The sequence below is a fragment of the Aythya fuligula genome, chromosome 14, assembly GCF_009819795.1.
Source record: "Aythya fuligula isolate bAytFul2 chromosome 14, bAytFul2.pri, whole genome shotgun sequence".
NCBI lineage: Eukaryota > Metazoa > Chordata > Aves > Anseriformes > Anatidae > Aythya > Aythya fuligula.
The window spans coordinates 13,707,447-13,722,748 of NC_045572.1; the positions used below are offsets into that span (position 1 = coordinate 13,707,447).

The 15,302-nt window shown below is 44.8% G+C and overlaps 1 protein-coding gene across 2 annotated transcripts in view; it reads left to right on the forward strand.

Annotated features, from left to right (window-relative positions):
- Nucleotides 1-15,302, forward strand: part of GLRA1 (glycine receptor alpha 1) — a 36,779-nt gene that overhangs the window by 19,347 nt on the left and 2,130 nt on the right. For both annotated transcript variants that reach the window (XM_032196904.1, XM_032196905.1), the window contains exons 3-8: nt 1,256-1,323; nt 9,104-9,327; nt 10,913-10,995; nt 11,967-12,104; nt 12,629-12,843; nt 13,053-13,199. In XM_032196904.1, the coding sequence (XP_032052795.1) occupies nt 1,256-1,323; nt 9,104-9,327; nt 10,913-10,995; nt 11,967-12,104; nt 12,629-12,843; nt 13,053-13,199 (875 nt within the window). The remainder of the gene's footprint in view (nt 1-1,255; nt 1,324-9,103; nt 9,328-10,912; nt 10,996-11,966; nt 12,105-12,628; nt 12,844-13,052; nt 13,200-15,302) is intronic.

A 15,302-nucleotide genomic window follows, 5' to 3' on the forward strand; every position in this document is an offset into this window, starting at 1 on the left:
ATCTAAAAATCCACACTTGCTATTTCCACAGATCTATTTCTTCCCAGAAGCATGTCTCAGGGATGATGTGAGATTAATTCCCCCGGCATTAAAGGGGGACTTTGGTTCCTGGGGCGTCCTTTGCTTTCTGCATCCTTCCCCACCCCATGCTGGGCAGCTTCAGCTCCCTTAGGAGCCCCCAGGGTAGGAGCCCCTTTTGCTTCATTTTGCTTCACCCCTCCGCTCATTAAAGCTCTACAGAAGCCCCACAACTTGTGCAAGTCACTGGTGTGCCAGGCACAGAAGGCCAAATGCTGTCCTGGTTCCAAAAACCTCTCCAGCTTTCTTCTTTGTGCTGCACTGCAGCTCTCAGCATCTGCCTAGGTCCAAATGCAGCATTTCCATCTGAAGTTCACCAGGCAATATTGTTATTTACACTTGCTCATACCAATAACACCAGGCACCAGAACCAAACAGACTGACAGTCCCCAAACCTTCTCTCTAATCAGTCTTTTTATCCTTTAATCCCCACCCACCCCCAACTTCTGCAATCCCATAACTTTTCTAATATGAAGAGGTTAAGCAAAGCTTCAGTGCAAAAGCAAATAAAGTCCCAGAGAGGCACAGTCCAAGATCTGGGATTACTGTCTCCCAAAACATGACAGCCAAAGAACTTCTGAACCCTGGCAATCTCCCTTCCAGCTGAGAGCCTCAGACACAACCATTACCATGTGGGATATTTGCTCCATCACCCAGCATGAACCCTATGGCACACACTGCCTAGTCATGCACCAGCTCCATAAGGAACCTAGAATATTAATTCAGACACATTTAGATGCTTTAAACCAGTATTAAAAAAAAAAAAAAAAAAAAAAAAAAAAGAGCTGTGAATAAGAGAGCCTGTCAGTAGTCTCTTGTTTCTTTCCTGGCTCTTTCCCTCACCATCATGTTCAAGGTGAGTTTGACACCCATACACCAGTGTTGAGATATCTAAAAAAGCTGTCCTTCCTGGCTGTGATCTATCCTTTTTTATCAAAACAGTTTACAGAAGTGGTATATAAACACTCACCCGACCAGGAGACCAGAGGTGAAGCAAGAGTACTGCCTGACGTCAAGCTGGCATCAGACCCAAGGCTAGACTAAGTCGGGTCATCCAGACCTCATTCCCATCCCCAGCCACGCTGTTATCACAGCAGGTTTTAAGATTGCAGAATGGAAATCTTTTGGCTTATGAGCCCACAGTGAAGTACTGTTCCAATCTGTATTTGTCATGCAGGCCCACCAGTGAATGTCAGCTGCAACATTTTCATCAACAGCTTCGGTTCGATTGCAGAAACAACTATGGTAAGTGAAAATCACAGCACAGCTGTTCAGCTACCCCCTCAGCCTCATTGCACTCCCAGAAATGCAACAGCAGCCTCTGCTTTAGTGTGACCAGAGGAAAGTATCTGTGTTCCTGAGTTTACCTCGGGTTTTAGTAAGTTCATGGCCAACACGCAAGATTCACACTGCATGTAGCCACACAGTCTCTATCCATCTGCAACTCTATGAAAATGCTGTAAAGGCAAAGTTTAAAGGTCAGAAAAGGGAACAAATGATTTTTTTTTCCCCTACATACTTGACAAAGGCTCCAAGCTCAGAGACATTTGCAGCTGCTTTGTATTAAGTGCATTTAGATAAGTGTTGATTCAGACCTCTTAAGTGAAGGGAAGCCAGCTGAATTCAAATCCAGTCTGCACCAGATTTCATATTCCCAAAGATCAGAAATGGGTTTTCTGGAAAATGTTAAAAAAAATCATTACCTAACAAAAAAATAAATCAATATTTGCAAGTTAAGGCCAACTTCAGAGAAAATTAGTGAACGTGGCTAAAGGCTGGATCTAATTAGCAGGGCACTAGGAGGAGAGAATCAGGAGAACAGGAGATAATTGCTCTATCTGAAACCTATTAAAGATTGGTTGTGACATGATCAGTGAACAGCAAAGGAAAGCTCTGGAGGTGCAGTGCTTTACCTCCATGCTAATTAGAGATAATCCAGAAATATGGGACTGAATTACTCTGGTAATTTTTTCTAGAAAGCTGTTGAATGAAGGATACAAGATTCCAGCTTCAGGTGTTTTGTGCATTCAGCCAGGATGTTATAGACTTGATGTATGGGTTGCACCCACTGAATTCAATGAGTTACTTGTAATGCACACCGCTGTCAGAGTTGATCAGCAGCCATATACCTATGGTTATAAGTCTCTTCTAATGCTACTCCTCATATCTTGCTTCTGGCAGTGCTTGGGGTGGGGGGTATTCAGTTCCAGGAGTAGAAAATAGCTGTGACTCTGTCCAAGCACAAAAATACATTTCATAGTTGGATTGCAGAATTTGTCTGAGTTTATAGATGAGAAGTGCATTTACGGATTCATTTGTATATAGTGTAAAAGAGAAAGAACTAGAACTGAAATACACATCTGTTCCTAATGTACTGTTTTATTGGACACCTCCTATAGTGTTACAGGCAATCCTACAAAAAATCAGCAGAGAAGATCCACAGCCTGCAAAAGAGAGGGGCAGGCCCACAAGGGATCTCTATGCAACACACAGAGCACATTATACAGTGACATGTTTTTCAAAATATGCCCTATACCACAAGATGCATTGTAGGAAGACACCACAAGATCCCAGTAAGCAGAATGCTCCATAAATATTAGCATAGACTACCACAAGAGCAAGAAATGTAGTTCACCTCCAAGACATGCTGCAGGGACTTGCTGTCCTCTCCAGATGCCCCCTATTACATATTCTATCTTTCATTTAAAAAAAAAAAATTCCCATGGGAACCCAAGAACACCCTCTAGGCACATTGCTTTGTCTAGAAATACCCAAGCCAGCTCTGACAAGCTACTCCAGATGTCAGGCTGACACAGCATTGCACACAACCTAATATAACGTGCTTCTTTGGGGACTGCGTTTCTGCTTGTAAATGTTGACAAAAGACACAGGCAACACAGATACTGAAGCATTTGAAAAGGAGAACTCAATAAGCAAGAGCAGTCTGTGGGATGGGCTAGTTTGGGATTTACTCTGCAAAGAAGCCAGACTCTCTTTGCAGCAGGTCAAAGAGGCATCAGCTCCCCACCAGTCTCTGGGAAGGAAAGGTCCTGTTGTGGAGGAATTTTGACTCTAGAACCTGACTACTTTGAACTGGGACAAGTGATCGAATTATGTTGAAGGAAAAATGTTTGAGTGCAAGAGAAGCAATTCAGCCTTTCACCATAAAGAAGGCGATAGTCCATCTGACCCACAGGACTGATCACCACAATGCTCCACCAGCTGCTTCACTGGTCACAAGGGAGAGAACAGCACTGTGGTGTAAACCACAGCCATTAGGCACACAGCCTGGCCACATTCAGGGCCTAGAGTACTGCAGCATCCTGTAGTTGGTAATTATTTCACTAGTAGCCACAGAAAAAGAGATACAGATTTTTATAGACATGAGTGCAATTAGAGAAGATTTAAAACTATATCTGTAATGGGACTGTTAGTTCATACAGAAGACACCACTGGCATTTGAGTTTACATTGACTGCATCTCACAAATCAGCATAAATCATGAGGTCACCATGCAAAGGACTGGAGAGACTGGAGGTGAAGGTGCACCTACAGCTTGAGTTATCACGGCAGGAAGAGTATAAAATACTGCAGGAGAGAATGAAACAAATATTTTGTACAGTCACTGAGGTCTACAGACCTCAGAAAAGAAGGAGAGTTGGTGCTGAGAGAAGACACAAACCTCGCAGAGCAGGCAGAAAGACAGTATCTCTGCCACGAAAGTTCAAAAGGAGCAAGGCAAGCAGTGGAGGCCTGAAAAGTCTTGCAGGGAGAGGGGCAAAAAATAAACACATCAAATAAAAATAAAAGAGATAGCGATCCACTAAACTGAATTCCCTAAAGCAGAGACGAATTAAGCTGAGGAAAGTCAACTCCTTTCAGCATCCTGCAGAGCTGGAGACCCATCATAAAAGCCTTTAGTGGTGCCCATAATTAGTGGGACAATTATGTTAGATTGTGGCTCCTATAGTACACTCATCAACCTTGCTTGCAGTTAACTCTAAGGACAAGGGAACATGCAGTTGGGAACATCCTTGTGAACCCAGCAAGTGCCTCAAGAGGAGACACTACCAGCTACAGAAGCCAGACAGGTTCAGACAGCCTCCTTCTGTCCCACAGCTTTACTACAAGAGTGCATCCAACAGCAGGGGAATCCAGATGACAAACAGGATGCATACGCTCTGCTGGCTTACTTTTATTAAAAAGTTAAACAGAAAACTCACAAACTGTTAAATCCCTGTTCCGCTCTTCAAAAAAACACACACGCTCTCTCCCCTCAGCCTTATCAGAGTAGGAAACTATAGCAAAGCTACAAATACTTCATTTAAAATGAAATAGAGATCAAGGACCTAGGGAACACAGTCCTGTTCTTTAGTGAATAAACTGAATCTGCTAGTATGAGACAATGCTAGGATTATCTGATCACTTCATCTAACAAACCCCTGCTATAACAAAACTCTTGGAATAAAGCAATGCCCTTGATCTCTCTTCCTGTGGAAGCTCAGATTTGTTTATTGATATCTAGCTAGCTCAGGCAGCTGGGAGTATTTTGTATACAGCAAAGGAGGAATATTCTTGAATATCATCACCTAAAGTTGCCAGGAACTCAGTGCTCAAGGTGACCTGTCCCAGTGTCATATTTTTAAAGGACTCACAAGCAGCAAACAAGTCTAAGATAAAGAATTACAAAACTACTAATACAGGCTCCCTCAGACACAGGGCATATATACAAATTCATCCCCACTGATTTCATGCTATTGTAATCCCAGCTGAAAAGAACAAACCAAATGTAACCTTCCAGACAGCTGCAGCACAGCCACATTCGCTCTCCCAGCATCTCCTAAGGACAGGAGAAGCTAGAGTCTGCAACTGTCCAAATACAAAATACTTGCTTAGAGATATCTGTATGAGATTTTTCCAATCAGATAACAAACCATTCCTGCAAAACAGACTGAGCAATTCACTGCAGCCTCACAAGCCACAGAGCAGCAAGCAGCAGACATAACTGATGCAGTGTACAGGTCATGCATTTAATACAGGGCCTGCTCACCCCAAGGTGAGCAGAAGACATGAATACCAGAACCCAAAGCCTGCAACAAAGGACCCCAAGCACCTACCTTCCTCACACAGCATGCTTCCTCCCCAGGACAATGGCAGCCTGCATGACTGGCCTCAAATAGGCAGACTAGCTACAGCTGAGGTGAGGTTACATTACACTACATTAACCCTAACGAGGGCTGCTCCTGCATGTGTCTGTAATCAGTTGGTTGTAACACTCCTCGGTGGGGTGATAGCCTGTGCCCAAGCCAGGAATTAAAAGTAAAAGCCTTTGTTTAATGTCTTTCTAGAGAGTCAACTCATTGTGAATGCAGGCCCTTGTGCTCTGCCACCCAGGTGGGATCCCCACCTGAGGGAGCCCACTCTCTGCTTTCTTTCTTCCATCAGCAAAATGTGAAGGCTTTCACCCCCTTTTCAGTGCAAAGGCAGCTCTGAGAGAACCCCTGAGGCAGGGACTGAAGCCTTTTGGGCTTCCTGACAGCCTCTGTCCACTTTCTTCACAGTCCTACCCCGGTTTGCCACTGCTTTCATCACCACTGCTCATCAGGTGCCAAGGCCGTGGCGTCTTGGGACAGAGAGATCTCAAATGGTCTTCCATTTCCTTGGCTCCTCATGAGGCCACTACGCAGAATTGCAGTTCAGCATTATCAAATTGAACACTTTGATCATTTCAATTATTTTCTTCCTGCCCTGTGTCATTTCCCCCTTGGGAGCAAAAGGTCTTTGTGCCGAATTGCAAAGCTCCTGAATGGCACCACAGCACGGGCTTGCCGCTTGCCGCTCCCCAGCCAGCCAGAGGAGCAGGCTGCATGAGATAATCAATGCCTGGATGTGATCAGCACACAAATGAGGAGCTCAAGTGATAAGAAGGAAATGGAGAAAGATTTTTTTTATATTTTTGCTGAGTTAGCAGACCCAGTACTTTTTTTTTTCTTTTTTCCTTGAGAGTTCACATCAGAATTGCTCTGTTCTGTCCATCATCTAGCACTAACCACGGCCTTCTTGGTGATGCTAATTAAGATCTCCTACAACTGTATCCAGAAGAAACACTACAAGACTCCAGGTAGCCTACAAATGAGTGTTATTCAGCTCATTGCCTCTCAGCTTGCCTGCAGTACCTAGGCACAAAGCTTTCAACGCACAGGATCTTTTAGCTAGCCCAGAAATCTGCAGCCCCTACTTTTGGCTATGCCATGGCCATAAACTTGACATATGTGTTCTCCAGACCTTGTGGCAGCTCCTCAGGCACTGTCACGTTCAGTTTGCAATCACAGTCCCTTTTTTCACATTTCCGTTCAAATTAGCCTAATCTAATGGAGGCAGGTTGCTGCTCGGGGTGGCAAGTTGTTGCTCAAGCCCTGTCCCTGCCCACCTCCATCTGCCCTCATATAACAGGTGTGAGGCTCTAGAACATGACAGTCACATCAACGACGTAGATGAAAGCCCATCCCAGTTGGAAGGGAAGGCAACCTACTCCTCGCATTGCTACAGCTTCTGTCAAAAATGAAAGAAGGGTTATCATCAGGGGGGGACTGCCTTCTGAATGGGACAGAGGGCTCAATATGCCGTCCAGACCCAACCCACAGGGAAGTCTGCCGCCTCCCTGGGGCTTGGGTGAGAGGGAAAGAGATAAAACCAGGCCTGCCAGTGACAAGCTAAGGGATGGCACGCTAGAATCAGAGGGACTGTGTGCTAGTGAGGCCCTTCGGTCTGCTCCACAAGGTGCTGCATGCAATGAGATGCATTTGAAGTGCTTCTACACAAAAACACACAGTATGAGGAATAAAATGGGTAAATTTCCTCTTGCAGCAAAGCTTGCCTGCGTTATCACAGACCATTGTGGAGAGATTGGCTCCATTCCCCACCTTCCAACACTCCATCAGGCTGAGAACACTTCTGGGCAGCTACCACTGAAGTTTCTTCCAAACATGAGTTTAATTTGTGTTGTACATGACATAAGCCCCCATCTAGAGCTGACCTGCTAGCATCCAGCTTATTTGTAGCTGAATAAGCAAAACAACCTTTTGCTTTCTACCTATTAGGTCAGTGACACTGATTTCCCCTGACTGCAATGACTGCAGATCTTTACACACAGACAAGGGAGAACTGAAAGTATATGAGTTGTTCCAGGAGCTGCTGTGTGCCAATGGGAAGTGGAGATTCTGTGTTTGTGGAGTGTTTTCCTCTGTCAGGTTTGCGTGATTTCACTAAGACCCTCTATCCTAGCTGTCTGCAGCTATTTACATTTTCTGCAAACTCATTATCTGGAGGGGACGGAGATGAACTATTAAGTCAGAGGGACCCACTAGGACTCATGAAGGTGACATCTGGAATATCAGCAGAAGGAGAGAGTGTTGCAACTCTTTTTCATGTTCAGAAGTCTGCTCCTTTTAGCGTCAAGTCCTTGGTCCATTTGCTGTTGTCATAATCACGAATGTCATTAGCAGCTTCTCTGCTCCAAGGATGCAGATGGCACTAAGTGGCCTGAAAAAATAAATAACTAAATAAAAATGTAGAATGTAAGCTATGAACTACCCTGACCAAAACCATGAAGCAACCAAGACACAATCCTCTCCTGACCCTCCAGTGTGACCGGACCATGAAAGAGTCATGTCCTCGCAGACAGAGGCTGTAGGTTCCTAGCCAAGTGAGCACTTGAGGCAGCAGTGTCAGACTGTCCTCCAAATGAACTCTTCCACTCCAGAGCCTTGTGTTCTCCAGATGGAAAGAACAGATCTGATGGTGGAGTCAGGGGGAGTCCTTCAGAGATGCCAAGTATTGTCTCACTGAAGAAAGTTCCTAGTGCCTGCAGCAGGTATTAGTTACTGGCAAGCACATCAGAGTCCCTCCATTACCTGTCACTTAATAAAAGTCTTCAAAGTACATCAGTGTTAGAAAGGCACCAGAGAAACCCTTAATCATGATAGTAACTATAAATTTGGGCCAGGGCAGTGGAATTGGTTTATTATGTGCTGCTTTTTAGACACAGCTTGCCTCTATACTTAGTAATGTCCGTTAATTTATGGACGTGGAGCTTTTATCCCTCTCCTGATAGCTGCCATGTCCTCTCCCCATTTAGATTTGCTGGCTAACTTTCCTATGTACAATTCAGCAGAAAAGAGGCATGCAGATCACCCTGGGAGAACAGGAACTATCTTTAATTGTTCAGGAGAGCTTCTGGGACATTTGGGCTAGACCTCAGCAGCCAGTCCTGGCCAAGAGAGCTCAGGGGAGCTGTAAGACACAAGGTTATGAAGCAGATATCATTTTGTGTGGTGCTGGGGGGCTGTCTGCAATTAAAGATGTCTAGCCTACAAAATCTGTAGCATTTATGACACATTGACTTTGGAGAGGGGAAAACAGAACACCTGCTTATGGTTAGGATAGGAGACTCTATGCACATCCCTTCTGTGTTCATACTCTCATTAAGGACATCTGGTCCCATCAGCTCAGCTGAATTACCCTTACATTAGTGCACGCACAGGTCTCTCTTCTTTGTCACTGTGCCTTTTTTTTTTTTTTTTTCAAGTCTGAAGGAACCATAAATAGTCAGAAAATGGGATGGTTCAACACTGAAGGGAAGCTGGCTTCCATGTCCCTTTCCCCTCAATTCTCTGCCACAGCTGTCTTGCTGATAGCAGCCCTTACGACATCTGCAACTGAGCGTTGCTTCTCCAGCCCCAGGGTTTGGACTAGAGGTCTTGACATTTCACACACAGCTGAAGATTGCTGTGATGGAAGGATGCAAAGACAGACAACTGCACGTGCTATAAGATAGCTGTAAGCTACAGGGCTAAAAATAACAGCTCCTTGAGAAATAATGCCAAGAAGGCCTGCCATAACTTGGGAACGTGGGTTTAGATGTTTGGTTTTGAGAGCAATTTTAGCACATGCCCACCATGTCTCAGCAATTTCAACCTGCCCTGAGCACTGACTGTGTTTCTTTGCTCCCTGCTTACACCATGCAGGATTACCGGGTGAACATCTTCTTGCGACAGCAGTGGAATGACCCACGGCTGGCGTACAACGAATACCCTGATGATTCCCTGGACCTGGACCCCTCCATGTTGGACTCCATCTGGAAGCCTGACTTGTTCTTTGCTAACGAGAAAGGAGCCCACTTCCACGAGATCACCACAGACAACAAGCTGCTGAGGATCTCCAGAAATGGAAACGTCCTCTACAGCATCAGGTGAGGTGACTGACTGGGGAGGGCTCCACCAAATGGAAGAGGGTAGAGCTGAGATCCTGCTGTATATGCCTAAAATGAGCAAGCGGAGACTTTGAGCATGCCACTGGATAAAAGGAATTGAGTTGTATTTTTTTAGTTGGGAGAACATTCTATTAACAGTGTTATAGCCATGTGGTGGAAAGGGACCTCTGGAGGTCCTCCTGCTGGGGCTATGATTATGTGCAATAGTCAAACCTTAGTTAAGGCTCTCACAAGAAGGTGGACTTTGTCTCATGGACCCAAAGATTAGCAGCCTTAGCACTAAATTCGCCCAAAAACACCCTCAAGGATTTTGCTCCCTGATCCCTTCTGAGCACACACTTGTCCAGCACGTGTGTGCTGTCTGTCTCACGGCATAGCTGCAGCCACAGCCACCCCTGTGTCACATCTGGCAGATATTTAACATGAATTCTTCCCAAGGGGCTTGTTTAAAGACATAATTGAAGGCTTATCTCTCTGATTGATCTGAAATGGAGTCCCCTGCCAAAGATGCATTGAGAAAAACAAAGCGGACAAAAGCTAGTGGTGGTTCTTTCCTGCTCAGGTGCTAGTTTAAATACAGAAAATGCAGTTGCTTTCATAAAAAGAACATTTGAACAGGTCAATTCTGTCTTCTTTTACAACATCTTCTGTCACAACATGCCCTGTAGGTCTGATAGAAAAATTCAATTCCTGTCCCCCAGGAAATTCTGCTATTTCTAGATGAAGGCAAAAAGCTGAAAAATCTAAACACTCTAGCAAACAGCATTTTCAGCATTATCAAACCAAATAACACAAGTCTAGCTATCTGAATCAAATCATTTAATATCAGCTTATAGAACCAAACAAACAATTTGAGCACAGATCATCAAATAGGGCAGCACAGCAACATACCACAGGAAATGCAGCCAGGACCTAGTGGAAAATGGAGCTTGAAAGGCAAAACTAAAGGTCTCATGAGGTACAGCAGGAATTCAGGAAGATACAGAGATTCATACTGACTTACCAAAGGGCATTTTCCTTGCATAAAATCCCACCAAAGTCTCCGTTTTTCCCCACAGAAACCTGTGAACTTGACCAAGCTTTTTTTTTTTGCTTTTTGCTTTTTTTTTTTTTTTTCCTGACACAGAAATGTTCTGTTCAAAGATTTCCAAACAGTCCAAACAGTCCCAGTCTCTAGAAATGTATCTGGGGGGTCCATAGGATAAGTCTGGGCTTGCTGTTAATCCAGACTGTTTTGAGCCTGAGGCAAGAAATGAAGACAGAAGCAGCAAAACTGTTTGACGTGGGAGCTCTCTGTTATGCACTGTCCAAAGCAGCATTACAATGAAACAGCACCTGCAGCAGGCAACTCGGATGGAAATTATTTCACAGACCCAAATTCTTTGCGTTTCTTTCCAACACCATGTGCGAAAGCTCAGGCAGGGAAGGGGTAAATAATCAGTCATTCCCTCCAGCACTCCAGTGTGTCTTGGGCAAGGTACCAGCCTGTATGCAATGTTGGGTTCGCCCCTTCATCAGTACCCCAGACTGCTTGGCACTCCCCTGTGCTCTCTTCTCTCCTCAGGATCACGCTGACTCTGGCCTGCCCCATGGACCTGAAGAACTTCCCCATGGATGTACAGACGTGCATCATGCAGTTAGAAAGCTGTGAGTCCTGCATGTCTCCATCTCAAAGAGGAGACAACGTGTTTCCCCTCTCCCTCTCCTTTTCCATCTCCCTCCCCAGCTACAGTTCCTTCCCAGTTCAGCCTTCACTGGGCTCTCCCAGCGTGGAAGAGAGCAGAGGATGGACGACTGGGATAGGCTTGCTCTGCTGTGTGTGCCTGGGGCACCTCTCTTCCAGCCTTGTTTCTCCTACTCCTCCCTGCTGGCACATCCTCTGCAACCCCCATGCAATCCTCTGCATCCACATCTTCGGCCAACGCCAGCAATAATGTTTGCCATCAGAGACAGAAAGGTCTTAGAACAAATGAGGGCAAAGTGAGTTCAGATGTCACCAAAACAAGAACCAGCCTCTAAACTGCTTCAAGCCAGTGCGTGGTTAGAGACCCCCCCTCAGGGGTTCATCACACTTTGCCCCATCCCAAGAAGTATTTGCTCAGGATTTTCCATTCATTCAGCACGTGACATTTCCTAGAGAAGCTAAACCTCAGAAGGTCCCATGATAGAAGCCCTGGCATGCTTGTATTTACATTGGCCTTTCACTTTGGAGGAGAAAGGTGAAAGTGCTCTCAGCTGCAAATGGGATGTTGTTCTCTAGCTGAACATTTGCCCCTTGTACATGCTGCTTATCCCAAAGGAGGGAAAGACAATGAATAACTTCATCCAGATAAAGAGGTCAGGTTTGAAAACATAAACAGCTCAAACAGCTCATTTCAAGTAAAAATGTCAGATTATTCACTGAACACCATCAGTGCCCCAGCACAGGTCATTGCCCTAGCTTTTACCGCATGTATAAGCAGTTCTGCTTCAACCTAAATCCCACCCATTACAGCATTGCCTGGGAACACCAGGTTCAGCCCCTGCCTCCAAGCATAACTCTCTTCTACAAATCTGTCCCTTCCCATGTCAGTATTTAGTATTTATTTCACATGCTCTTTGTTCCATCCTCTCAACAGTTGGCTACACAATGAATGATCTAATATTTGAGTGGCAAGAAAAAGGAGCTGTGCAAGTTGCTGATGGGCTGACATTGCCTCAGTTTATCCTCAAAGAAGAAAAAGACTTGAGATACTGCACAAAGCACTACAACACAGGTCAGTACTCTTCACCCTTAGCCCCTACACTCATCAAAGATGAATTCAAGACCATGCATGTGCCAGAATTTCTTGCTAGGTCTGATGGCAGTCTGGTGATGTAAGCCTTGTTCAACCCAGCCAGGAACAACATAACTAGAAACACACATAGGTACGTTACCAGTAAATATATACATATATAGACAATAAAAAGCTAATAGACACAAATATTGGAACCATCTTATCCCCATAACATCTGTATCAGTTCAAGGGAGTTTGGCTTGGACCTTTTCTCCCTCCATCTTCCTTTGTCTTTGATGCAGGGGAGCAGGTGAAATTTAACTGACAAAGGACATACTGCCACGAGCTTTCTTTGCTATGTTGATGTATGTGCATGTTTCAGAACTGGTCAAATGATGTTTATGTCCTCATCTCACAAGATTCTGGTTTTAGGCAGTGTGAGGAAAGTGCCCAGACAACAGCTGAATCCAAGAGGCTCACCGTACCTTCCCGGTAAGTTTACATTTACCTCCTGTCATTCTCAGGCAAATTCACCTGTATAGAAGCTCGTTTCCACCTGGAGCGGCAGATGGGCTATTACTTGATCCAGATGTACATCCCCAGCCTCCTTATTGTCATCCTGTCCTGGATCTCCTTCTGGATCAACATGGATGCTGCACCAGCTCGAGTTGGCCTGGGGATCACCACGGTGCTCACTATGACCACTCAGAGCTCTGGCTCCCGAGCATCACTGCCCAAGGTAAGGAACACACTTAACTTAATTGAGAGCAAAACAATCACACTCTAGGGACAGAATATGTGTAAGCCACAACACAGATCCTCCTGCTCAACACAAGAGGTATTCTGCTGCCACTGGATTAAGACCTGGAAGTAACATGAAAAATGACAAACAAAAAGGCATTTGGATGAACATGCCATCACATCCCCCTCTCTCCCTCTGACTCCTAGGTGTCCTACGTGAAGGCCATAGACATCTGGATGGCTGTGTGCTTGCTGTTTGTGTTCTCTGCACTTCTAGAGTATGCTGCCGTCAACTTTGTGTCCCGGCAGCACAAAGAGCTGCTCAGGTTCAGAAGGAAGAGGAGGCATCACAAGGTAATACATAAGGCGTGAAGGACATGGCTGGAAGCTGTCCCAGCAGAACATCACTACATGGTCAGCTGGCCAGGGAAATCCTCAGTACATGGTCAGATAGTAAGGAGAGTCATGCATCAAAAAGCAGGGCAAACTCGATGAATTGTGTCTCTTTTAACAGTCTGCTGACCACAGGGGTCTAGCAAGCTGGTTTTTGTTAGCTAGCCAAGCATTTTGAGCCAAAAGGGTTGTTCTCATCAGAACAATTTTCATACAGAGAGATGTTCTGGTCTGAGTTCTCCTCTTCAGAAGACACAGTGAGGGCTTGGGGGGAGGCAGGCAGGGAGCTGGGAGGGATGTCTGTCAGAGAACGGCATCCCCCTGAAAGTCAGCCTACATTAGCCCGGAGGTAAGTGACACCTCTTTTGTTTCTATCATCTCTGTGTTCAAAAGCATCTGCTGCTCAGACTGACTGCAAATTCCTCTCAGAAGGAATTCCTCTCACAGCCTTAGCCTCGCTCCATGCTCATTGCCATGACTGATGCCAACCTGAGCATGCACATGTCACATAGATTGCACCCCCTGCAGCCTGGACTCCACTAGCTTTTAGGCTGAGGCGCCACAGCTGAGATCATATCTCAAAGGATGCACTAGAAGGAAGCATGAAGGTGATTGTGATCAATTAACAAGTGCCCTTAATTAACTAGCAGAATCAGGTGGCAGTATCAGTTTTTATCACCAGGTCTGACACTGCCCTCAAGCTAGCACGAAATAACAGTATAGTTTTTAGAAAGAAACACTGAAAATTGAGCTGAGGAGGATCTGAGGATAGCTTCTAGGAGATTATCAAAGTTGAAGCTACCTTGCCTAAAATATTTCTTATAAATATTTGTCTAGCCCATGTTTTAGACAGCCCCCTTTGAACCATCCCACACAGAGACCACTCGATCCAGAACTTCTCTGCCTCAGCTATGAGAAACCCTTCCCAGGGTCTAATCCATCATAGAGCAGTTCACAATGCCTGCCTGGAGAACTAGCAGCATTCCAGGAGGCAGCATTGGTTAAAGGGCAGGGTCTCAGCATGCCTGATTCCCTGGCTTTTTGCAGATTTGTCTCTGACAGCAAAACACGAGATGACTGTTCACTTTTCCTTAGTCCATCCAGGACATGGAACAGAGTATTGCATAAATGTGAGGGAAAAGAAGTAACAGATGGGACCATGAGCACCTGTTAATTTTTTCAGAACAGAGTGAGACCCTGCCATCACATAATCAACTGGGGCTATTTTTGCTCAGAAGACGTGTCCTGATTAATAGAACCGAAGCTAAAACCACTCAACCTGTGTGCCTCATAGTGCTTTTATCCCTTTATTCAGATTTAAGCATCCTCTCTGAAGACGTGCTGTTGTATGCAGATAACTCTGGACTAGTGTTGATAAAACAATAAGTAGTAAAAAAAAAAAAAGGAAAAAAAAAAAAAAACAACACAACACTAATATACCGATGAGTTTAAAAGATATTTGCCAAAGATGTTCCATTGAACACAAGGCTGTTATTACAATCCCTGCCTAATCTCACAGCAATTTTAATTGGAACAAAGCATAAACAAAAACACTTGAAAAAGCAAAATGAACAAGGTTTGCAGGCTCATCAGAAAGCTAGGAGCTGACTGCAAATATACAAATGGATTAGTACAGCTGCCAGAGAACCTAATTGCTCTGTCCCAATGTCCTGATGTGTCTGGGTAGCTCTGCCTGGTTCAGACGTGACGTGTGAGGCTGAAAACAAATGATACGTTGCAGTGATCCGTCTTGGTTGAAGAAGCTGGGTCAAGGACTATCCCAGACTCACATTAATAGGCCTACCCAAACCAAAACCTACTAGCTGTTCTTCACAGCTCAGCACCCCAGACCATGTGTCACAGTCTGGCGGTAGCACAATGAGCAGTCTGGCACTAACACAAGTGAATCCAGATACATCTGTTTCTTGCTTTCCTGAGAGTTAGATGCAAGATGCTAGCTCATTCTTGTCAGAAAGACTCTTTTTTTCCTCTCTAAAAATAAAAATTAAATTAAAAAAGCTAATAGCTAAATATATATTTATGAAGAAAAAAAATATTAGCTAA